Source organism: Epinephelus lanceolatus, chromosome 4 (genome assembly GCF_041903045.1).
Source record: "Epinephelus lanceolatus isolate andai-2023 chromosome 4, ASM4190304v1, whole genome shotgun sequence".
Lineage (NCBI taxonomy): Eukaryota > Metazoa > Chordata > Actinopteri > Perciformes > Serranidae > Epinephelus > Epinephelus lanceolatus.
Genome location: NC_135737.1, coordinates 17,924,298 through 17,934,316, shown reverse-complemented (window position 1 = coordinate 17,934,316; position 10,019 = coordinate 17,924,298). Strand labels below are relative to the sequence as shown.

The window sequence follows — 10,019 nt, the reverse complement described above, 5'->3', positions numbered from 1 at the left end:
TGCTATTGAGGTTCCTCCATGTAGAGATTAAATGGACTCTTTGAACAGTTGCCTCCAGTAAGGTAGCCTGGGGGGAGCCTTTTTCTGCTGCATGTCAGATGGGGAATTCATTCAGAGACAGCAAGGCGTTCATTCAGTGGGTAAAAGGAAAGAAAAGAAAACTGCTGCTGTGAATCACAGGTTTCAAAGGAGAGCTGACATGACACTGTGGCACAGAATGCTAAAGCTGAATTTAGATTAACAGTTAGTGTACTAACACAACTGTTTCTAGAAGCAATGGTGTATAATTAATTAGAGCGTATGACCAGCATTGCCAACATATTCTTTGACATTCAAAATGAAATCACAGCCTCGTATTGGATTATATTTATGGTTTACTGAATTACTGTTACGATGACACATAATGTAACTGTACACAGAGGAACAGTACCACCATTATCAGTGCTTTTCCCCCTGATTAAAACAACTGATGTAATCCTTGTGTTTACGACATGCAAGAACACCAAGGATGAAAGCCTGTTCCTGTGTGAGACCCGCTGAAAGGCGACCACTGTGGCTTCATTCATATTTGCAAACACTTTTGAGTGGACAGTTCTTTGTGTGGCAAAGGGCAACGCTGCTGAGAAAAGCCTGATAAATGGACATGTGAACCCCCTTTAAGTGACTGTGAGGCCGCTGTGACTGTGAGAATGTCTCCTGTTTCACACAGAAGGGACTCTATCCCAGCAAAGGATCACAAAAGAGCCCTGCCCTGGACTCACTGGGGAAGTGCACACACAAACCACAAAAAGAACTTTTCTCTGGACACTATGGTGACATCAGAACATGTTATTTTCTGTTTGGGATGTGGTCAAACTCAGCAGGGATTCATCCTCCTTTAGTAACAAAAACACTATGAATTCTTATATGACTGCTTGTCTTCTTGGACTGAATTATACCCTTTGAATAATATATTACAGTGACATTCGAGAACAAACCATATAAAGAGACATATTTGTGGTACAAACCTTAATTAGGAGCATATTGTGCTATAAAAAATCTCAAGTGTAGAACTTGATGTGAAGCAGAATTTAGCCAAAAGTCAAAGGTCTCTGTGTGTGCAGTTACATTCAGCTACATCTCCATATATACAAACAGGTAAGTTTACTGGTCAACTTGATGAGAGAAGCCTTTGTCTACTACAGGACCAAGGTGAGACTCATGATGAAGTCCATGTCATGTTTCACTGCTCATATAATAATTTAAGGGCAATTCTCTTTAGTAAAATGTCCTTAATTTCAGATAAGTTCTCCTGGATGACTGATGAGTAATTTGAGTGTCGTGTTCAGGGTGTCGACAGGTATCACACACTTAAATTTGATGCTTTTTTCGGACCTTTCCAAGATAATTTTTAACCAAATTTAAGACTCTTTTTTTTTTATTTATTTTTTTTAAGTCAAGCATTGCAGGTAAGTATAGAGATGAGAAGTATATATGTGGTCATGTGCATAGGTAGGTTGTTATTATAGTGAGTTAGGTTAATTTCCACTTTGCCAAGTGCAGGTATGAATGAATACTTTCACACAGAAGAGCTTGAAAAAAATTAAAAAATTGATAAATTAGATAAAATGTTTGTAGCAATTAAGACATTAACAATTTCAAATTTAAGACTATTTACTTACTTTTAAGGCCTTAGATTTACATAACTGAATTTAAGACATTTGAAGACTTTAGAAGGATCTGCAGACACCCTGGTGGTTTTTGTCAGGCAACCTTTCTTTTGTCTGATTTCATTTACTGACCCTGAGACAGATGACAAAGTTCTTTCTTTCTCTCTCTCTCTGATGTATACAGTTATGTTCATGTTTGACAAATGTGTCACCTCTGCAACATATCGGGGGAGTTTCTTATAAGTCCATGTGGTCTGGACACTTACATAGACATGTGACATAACAACAAACTCACCTTAGTTTACACTTTTAACTGCATACACTGGACAGTTAACATCATCATGGCGCCACCTTCTGGAGTTAAATTCCTCAAACCACAGTACAATAATTCCATACAATAACCAGCTAGGGACTCTACTTACTTTTTAGGGCAACTGGGGAAACACACAAGAGAACTGTGGAAGCCTGGCACAAGACACACACTTATTTCCAGGTAAATACAATATCCCATAAGGCAATGATTTATAAACTCTGTCAAATCACAGCCCTTACGCTTGGCATTTTATGGAACTAATTAACTATACAGAAGCTAATTTTAATTTCTCATAAAGCTATGACAAGTTTGTCTTCATTATTTGCCGTTGCCAATTTTCTGTTCTGCTGGCCAAACATTTCTCTGAGTCCAACTACATCTTGTTTATCTAGACATGGCTTCACTCCAGGGATTTACAGTGCATCAGAAACTGTAATTAAAAAATTAGTTGAGATGATTAGAAGAACGAGCGGTCGTTATTTATTTTGCACTTGTGCAGCTATCAGCTCAACTTTTTAATGAAAATTTGTAACTCTAGTGTTTGAATTATGTGTATTGTGTATTAGGGACCGACTGGTCATTAAAACATTGCTACCTTCACTAGTGAGCATTAAAAATATTAGTTGATTAAACGTACTAAAAAATTTCTCAATAAATGTTATTTGTTAGTGAGTTGTCATGTTTGGTAGAATATGCAATGCAGATTTCCCCACTGTGGGACAAACAGGATTATCTTAATGTTAATAATGCACAGTGCAAAGAGCCACACATTTCAGCTGCATTTAAAATACATTTTGGTAATTGAACAATGTGATTAATGTGTTTCAAATGGCTCTTACAGTAAATGCCAAAAATGTTTAGACACTTAATCCACATAAATTAAACTGCGTTCAAATTTGACTGTTTTATTACTATGAGACAAGTCAGCAAGTGAAGTTTAAATTCCATTTAAACATCATGAAAATTAGTCAAAGATAAAAGGAAGGAAAAACAAACTTCTTAAAAAAAACGACCTTTATTGAAGACATTTTTGAATGTCGACAGCTGTATTTGATATTAGTGGTATTCAAAGAACAATAAAAAGACATTGGGACAGCACATAAAAAAATATTTTTCAAAATAAAGAAAAATACACTACCAACTCAGAAATCTCATTTTTGAGTTGAAACACCGAAAGACTAGTTACGCTCATACCGATTTTAAGTTCTCCTAAATTGTTACGTAATATGGCAGGGGTTAAAGAACTACGACTAGAAAATCTCAAACTTAAGATATGTAGTGTTAACTTTACAAAAAAAGGAGAATAACACTGTACATCTTAAAAACATTAAATATACACATGTTCTTGTTCAATCTGACTTATGTTTCAAGATGGTGAATTGAGTATATTGGGGTTATATGGCATAAACAAAACTTCAGGTCCCATCCCTCTGTAATCTACTCATCATCATCCTCATCATCATCATCCTCCTCCTCGTCTCCCTCCTCCTCTTCCTCCTCCTCTTCGTCCTCTTCTGCTGTAGCCGCAGGTCCTGAATCCACTGTGCCCTTTGTGCGGTAGGCAACGATATCCTGTGGAGAGCAGCACAACAATTGTGTTTTTGGTGCTTCAAAGTAAAACAAAACTCAAATCTTTGGACCTCAAATAGAACAAAATGTAATTTTCAAATTTCATAGAAATGGGTTCAGATTTGTCTATTTACTTTGTCGTATTTCTCCTTCAACTTGGAAGCCTTCCTCTCGTACGGCTGCTTGTTCTCTGCAGATAAGCTGTTCCACATCTCTCCCAACTTCTTTGCTGTGTCTCCAATGCTGAGTCCAGGGTGCTCACCTTTTACCTTGGGGCGAAAGTCTCCACAGAATAGGAAGAATGCAGACCTGTGGGGAAAAAATGTGTCAGTGTTTAACATGTCATAAAAAAAAAAATGGTGTGGAGCTAGTTGATAATGGTACATACGGTGGTCTCTTGGGGGCATTGGGGTCCTTGAATCGCTTTCTCTTCTGGCCCTTGGGGGGAATGTAATTCTTCATTTCCCTCTCATAACGCACCTTGTCTTGTTTGGCCATATCTTCAAACTTGCCTTTCTCTTTTGATGACATCGTCTTTGGGAGGACACAAGCAGTTTTAGAAGATACACACTTCTTGAGAGGAAAATGCTGGATTCAGAAAATTAAAAAAGAACATTATATTATTGAGAGTAATTGATTTACCTTCCATCTCTCAGAGCATTTCTTGGAGAACTCTGCAAAGTTGACAGAGGCATCAGGGTGTTTCTTCTTATGCTCCTCTCTGCATGTTTGCACAAAGTAGGCATATGAGGACATCTTGCCCCTAGGCTTCCTCGGATCCTTTCCCATCTTGGCACGCTAAATGGAGAGGAAAAAATATGATTTCAGTTAAATGCATCCAGGTCTACTCATGCAGCAGCAGTGGCAATATCTAAACATGCCCCTAGTAAATTGTCTGCATCTTGCTTTGTCAGTTCCATCTATTGTTTAAATCGGGGGGTGGGAGGAGGGTGTCTGGGATGACTAACGTTAATAATCCATTATATGCAAAGGCCAACATGATGCTCCCTTTAATATTACACTCAAGTGCACATTAGTTCACCAGTTCTTTACGTCAAGCATTCATTCATGGTGGTATAGTGCAGAGCTAGTGAAAACAGCACAGTGCTTTATATTCTGCAATAGCGTTAGCCCCAATATTAATGCAGATGAATACATTAGCTTTAGCCTTCACCGCCTTTGATTGTTCATTAGCTGTTAGCCAGTGTGACTCCGCTCTCGCTTTGTGTCCTCTTGCTTTTAGCGTTAGCCTTTAAGCTAGGCTAGCTGACATGACACAGTGCTCATTTTATGAGACGATTATTAAAATGGCTGATTTGATTGCGAACAATGGCTAGCGCATTGCCATCATGCACCACCCGCTTTTTAACAGGCCTCGTGTTTTATCGCATCCGCCTGTCTGGATAGCATGGATTATCTAATATAAAAGTTGAAAGAAAATTGACGGTGATTTCGGAGAGAGAGATGCTTCGCCTGCACCACTGCACCCGGGCTGCCTCAGCAACAGTCAGCGGCATTAACCTACGTTCACCTTCTAGCTAGCGTTAGCTTCTATGCTAGCAACACGGCCAGACCAACCAGCCGCCATTAACATGCTAACATAGCAGGCTATATGAGTTAGCTCATAACACATTATCAAGCGATATGTTAACGCGAGCATAGTAGTTGACTTGGTCAATGGGGAAGTTAGCCTTTAACATGCATTTTACTTTGTTCTGGTTGGTATTTATGGCCGAAGCTAATGTTTGTGTTTGGCAACTACCTGCGTAACGCTAGCTAAGTTAGCAACACAGTGTTGCTATCAGCGGGGGCTTGATACTGTTAGCATCCTATCCCGCTCAGACATGCAACTAAACATGTACAACGCCGCTGTATGCTGTGCAAACCTCAAAGCACCCACGTTTTCATTCATTACAGGTACACTGTGGTGCATTTGTCAATAAGTAAACATTTATTATGCTTACCCCTACAGCGCTATGTGAAGCCAGCACGTCGGTAACGTTACGTCTCAAACAATGGGAGGAGAAGCGCCGTCAGTGAGTGCGCGGTCTTTCGGCTGTGAGGATGCCTCTGTGTTTGTCCTGTGCACCGGCTGGCGGACATTGGCTGCCGTCAACTCCTTGCAGTATCTTATTGGACACTCGCTTACTCAGTTCTGCTTGTTGTGCAGTTGGTTCATCTAAACACGACGGGGCGGTGGCGCCAAACTTGAATATTAAACAACAAACGCCGTTATGTTATTGAAGGCAAAGATGCATGCGAGGTAGGATATGATTAGACAGAAAAAACTCATCCATCTATATGCAGTTTGTAGGTGGAACACAATTGTGTTTCCCTGGTCCCAGTGCAAAGCAAAAGGATGAACAAATGAATATAAGGTGCACAACAAATGTAGTGCAATAACAGAAAATATACAAGTAGCCTAGTATGAATACAAATATATGTGTGCAGTGTGCATAAATGTAAACAAATAGTGACAGTGCAATAAATATCAGTAAAGGCAGGCTAATTCTCTGGGGATATATATGTAGTATGGTGCAAGTAGGTCAAGTAAAGTGAAGTAAGGTATGTAGTCTCACATAGATACCACCTTGTTGCCATTTTCCAGACAGGAGGAGGGTGAAAAGTCTGTGGGAGGGGTCCTGAAAGATCTCAGAGGCCCTGTTTGTGCTGCATTTTTTTCTAATTTCCACTGTCTAATCCACTTACAAGATGAACACTGTTTTTTTAGCTGGTGAGTAAAGCATATCTAGCAGCCACTTGCATATTTTACCAGCATCTGGGTCGTGGTGGGTGCCAATTTCCAACTCTGATTGATGAGAGAGAGTTTCCAATGACATACTCTGCTGACTCTTTATTCTCTGCAGGAAGTTGTTGTATGAGTTTGTTTCAGTTCCCTTATTAGACAGTGATGCAGCTGGTCAGAGCGCTCTCTGTAGTTTCACTGTAGAAATTGGACAGGATGTATGGCGCGGAGGCTGGCAAAACTGGCAGAGGCAGTGGAGAAGCTGTTGTGCTTTCTTGGTCAGGGAGATGCAGTTGTGTGACCAGCTCATTAGCAATATGCACAACCAGAAACTTGGTGCTCCTGACTTGCTACACACAGCATCCTTTGATGAGAAGAAGGTGAGCAGCATGGATCTTTTTGAAGTCAATTTTCATCTCTTTTGTCTTGTCAACGTTGAGTGACAGGTTGTTGTTTTAACAGCAGATTGCCAGCTGCTCCACCTCAGCCCTCTATGCCGTCTCATTGTTGTTGCTGATGAGGCCCACTGCCAGTCTTGTGTCGACAGCAAGCACCATAATAATCATGATTGGAGCCTTATTTAGCGGAGCAGTTGTGGGTCATTAGTGTGAACAGCAGCAGGCCAAGCACACATCCCAGCAGGGGCGCTGGTGTTGAATGTAGTGGCTGTGGAGGTGATTTTCCTGCCAATGTACACTATCTGAAGTCTCTCTGTGAGAAAGTCTAGGATCCAGTTACAAAGGGAGGTGTACAGGCCCAGGGGGCCCAACCACCATACCACACCTTCCTCCCAACTTTCATGTGAGTCAAGTTGGGCTATTCACTGCCACTCAACCAGGCAGTCATGGTTGAGTGGGAGTGAGTATGTGAATGAGTTTGAAAATAAGACATGAAATGATCCAGAGAATTTGCTTCTCTTCTTGTATCTATATAACCTTAAATATTTGGAAGATATTTATAACATAAATAGTAAAAAGATGAGCATATGGAGTGCAAGATTATGAGGTACCTTTTAAAATCCATCTTCAAAACAATTTTATGTTTTGTATGTGAAATGTTAATCTGCAGAGTAACTAATTATATAGCATTTCTTTTTGAAATGTTTTTATATAGTATATCTCTGAGAAATACTCTTACTTTGGCCCTGTCCGCCCCTAGCAGACATAAATAAGGCATCTCTGGCAATGTTACATTTTTAATGCAACATCTCCCCTGCTGAGCAGCTCACAGTGGCCATTCAAGTGTTGTAGGTCTCCATAACCACAGCACCTGGAAACACCCTGTCGGGATCAACTCTGCCGCTTCACAGATAAAGACAACACCTGATAACCCAACGTTCTAATTGTTATACATGTAGGCTCAAATTTTGGATCCACAGTTGTCAGTTATGCTTTTCAGCGAGCCATCCATGAAGTGAAGTGTCATCTGGAAATAGGAAGGTTTTCATTATACCGAAACAAGTATAGCAAGATACCGAAACAGTGGTCACCAATGGCAACCAAAGGTAATTAAACCAAGTATAACTGCAAGACATTTGTTAACTAAATTTGCTTTAATTTGACCACCATCATGTTATTCTCTTACATTTCTATTATGTTTTGGTTTACAGTAATATGCTGGGTTTATCTCATTATATTGTATAATTAAAATATATTATACACTGTGGTAGATTAAACTGCAAATGATATTTAGTTTGAATAATTTCACAATATTATTTTGGACTGTTGCAAAGTCAAAATGTATTATTAGTTTTCCTGTTGCTACTTTCAAAATTGTAAGTATTATTGTTAAAGTGTCACCTTTAATTTCCTTATTCATGTCTGCTTGTCTTGGGGTAACTGTTGGTTCCTACCTGCTGTTGTGAGTGTAAGCAAGGATGTCATTTCCAAAGGGGATGGGGGTATATTTCCCCCTCATTTTCCCAAATCCCATTAAAAAAAATACTCAAAGAGAAGTTCACCTTGCTTTTTACCTGCAGCCCAGAGTGACCGTTGTACTCTACATCTCAAGCATTCAGGGTTATGAGCTAATAGTAACATTTTTTGTAGAAGGCAAACAGTGGTGGGATCCATATGAAACGTCTAATAGAAGACAATTCATCTATCGACCAAACTCAGCTGCTGAAATTCTGCTGTAAGTTCTGTTTATGGGTTGGGGTTTTTTGGCTTTTGGTTAAATTTTGAATAGGCATACAGAGTTAATGTTTGTTTCTGTGTGTTTGTGTAATTGTATGTATAGGTGCCCAGCGTCAACTTCATTTATAGACTCTTATTCACAGTCTGGACCTTTTGGTTCAACTGTATACAACAAGGATTTTTGCTGGCAGCCAGGCTGTAAACCTGAATGCATTCGCACAGGAACAGCCTCAGGGCAAAGGAGAAACAACCCGCATCCCAGTCAGGTTGGTATTTAGGCTGTGTTAGCCTCAATTTTACATTCATAGTTGAATGCCATGCTTGACCTCTCACAGTGTATCGTAACCTTTAAATCAAGCTATTTTCCCCAAGTCTTTCATGATGTGGAGGCTGCCTAGGGACGCTGCACGAAGCTCTGAGTATGTCAGCTTCCCTTGGAAATGTCCTCCATCTGAGAGGGAGATTCATAAGGCCTTGACAGCACAGTACCGCTCCATCTACAGATGTGACTTCATGGGTATGCCTCAAGGTAGGCAAGTCTGTTGGTTCAGTCTTGTGTATATGAAAGTGTGTAAGAACACCTGAGCTACTGACATTCAAGCACTCAGGGATGTCCAAACAAGCCACCGTATTATTTGTATCTACAGTTTATTTGCCTTTAGTTGTGGAACTTGTTTGGCTGGAGTTGATCGTATTAATAATGCAGGAAGAAGATTTACTCTGCACAGCAGGCACGAAGGGCCGCTGCTATCTACTGACACAGAGATGAGGGACAATTACCGCCAGCCAAAGCAAAAACCTGAACTGCTGGTGAATCAGTCACACCACAGCTGCAACACAGGTCCTAACATGGCCTGTTGTGGTATAGGTAATGCATGCTAAAAAAATGTTGAGAAAGGGTGCTTGAAACACATTTTAATGTTTTTATATCATTTGATTATCCTCTGTGTGTTGCAGTTCCAACTGTTGTGCAAAGGCACGCTCAGCAGAAAAGATCAGATTTGACAAACTATGACAGGTTTTGTGGGAAAAGAGTCAATGATGTCACATGTGTGATAAAGTCTCTGCTGCCTCAGGAGCTGCAGCAGTTACACAGAATTTTACCTGAGGAGGGTAAGTATCAACTTATGTCTTTGAATGTTGAAGCATTTTAATACTGATTTTGATTTGACAGACAGGGCATTCATGTTATTTTTGCTTTTGCTTTTCAGAAAGGGAGGCCATTAAAACAGTTTTGAGTAAAGATTGTCCAAACAACAGGGAGAAGGTGAATAAACTCCCAGCAGTTGTGCTTCATCCCCGCTCTCCAGAGTGGATATCGAGCTGGCCAGGACCTCTCTGAACCTTACTGCTACAGTAGTTAGTTTATCTGTCTTTGAATTTTGTGTTTTTTAGGTAGTTTCTTGTCATGGTATGGATAAAAAATGTAACAATTGATATAACACACTGCAAATTAAAAGTGTCTCACAGAATTGATTTGCTTTGTCTTTTTTTGTGTGGAACTTGTGTGATAATTAAACATCTCTGACCGATGAAAAGATATTTGTCTGCCTTCATGTTTCATTGCCCCCACACTCTGCTCTCTGACGTTATGCAGTCTGTTTGCA

At 40.0% G+C, this 10,019-nt stretch overlaps 2 protein-coding genes across 6 annotated transcripts; one reads left to right on the top strand and one right to left on the bottom strand.

The window, feature by feature from the left end:
• Positions 1–2,958: 2,958 nt before the first annotated feature.
• Positions 2,959–5,641, bottom strand: hmgb1b (high mobility group box 1b). The gene is made up of 5 exons (XM_033631071.2): positions 5,496–5,641; positions 4,174–4,329; positions 3,920–4,065; positions 3,666–3,840; positions 2,959–3,534 (listed from the first exon to the last, which is right to left on the bottom strand). Exons 2-5 carry the CDS (start codon positions 4,318–4,320, stop codon positions 3,400–3,402), a joined length of 603 nt encoding a protein of 200 aa, XP_033486962.1. The 5' UTR covers positions 4,321–4,329; positions 5,496–5,641; the 3' UTR covers positions 2,959–3,399.
• A 36-nt stretch (positions 5,642–5,677) lies between these two features.
• Positions 5,678–9,900, top strand: tex26 (testis expressed 26). Of its 5 annotated transcripts, XM_078166965.1 has the most exons (7): positions 5,678–7,781; positions 8,326–8,410; positions 8,516–8,678; positions 8,785–8,941; positions 9,119–9,280; positions 9,370–9,525; positions 9,624–9,898. In XM_078166965.1, the coding sequence occupies exons 1-7, from the start codon at positions 7,769–7,771 to the stop codon at positions 9,752–9,754; spliced, it is 867 nt and encodes a 288-aa protein (XP_078023091.1). In that variant the 5' UTR covers positions 5,678–7,768; the 3' UTR covers positions 9,755–9,898. The 5 variants fall into 5 exon arrangements, with proteins under 5 accessions (XP_078023091.1, XP_078023095.1, XP_078023090.1 ...); XM_078166969.1 differs by lacking the exon at positions 8,326–8,410 and having other exon boundaries at positions 8,771–8,941; positions 9,624–9,899; XM_078166964.1 differs by lacking the exon at positions 5,678–7,781 and having other exon boundaries at positions 7,932–8,410; positions 9,624–9,899.
• Positions 9,901–10,019: the final 119 nt, after the last annotated feature.

What these genes read in the sequence shown, in the direction of transcription:
- hmgb1b (XM_033631071.2), bottom strand. Translation starts at nt 4,320, where the DNA reads ATGGGAAAGGATCCGAGGAAGCCTAGGGGCAAGATGTCCTCATATGCC. An exon ending in AATGCTCTGAGAGATGGAAG is followed by an intron (nt 4,066 to 4,173) that starts GTAAATCAATTA and finishes GTCCTCCCAAAG; the next exon opens with ACGATGTCATCAAAAGAGAA. An exon ending in AATGCCCCCAAGAGACCACC is followed by an intron (nt 3,841 to 3,919) that starts GTATGTACCATT and finishes TTTTCCCCACAG; the next exon opens with GTCTGCATTCTTCCTATTCT.
- tex26 (XM_078166964.1), top strand. Translation starts at nt 8,154, where the DNA reads ATGTCATTTCCAAAGGGGATGGGGGTATATTTCCCCCTCATTTTCCCA. An exon ending in CTTCATGGGTATGCCTCAAG is followed by an intron (nt 8,942 to 9,118) that starts GTAGGCAAGTCT and finishes TTAATAATGCAG; the next exon opens with GAAGAAGATTTACTCTGCAC. An exon ending in CATGGCCTGTTGTGGTATAG is followed by an intron (nt 9,281 to 9,369) that starts GTAATGCATGCT and finishes TGTGTGTTGCAG; the next exon opens with TTCCAACTGTTGTGCAAAGG.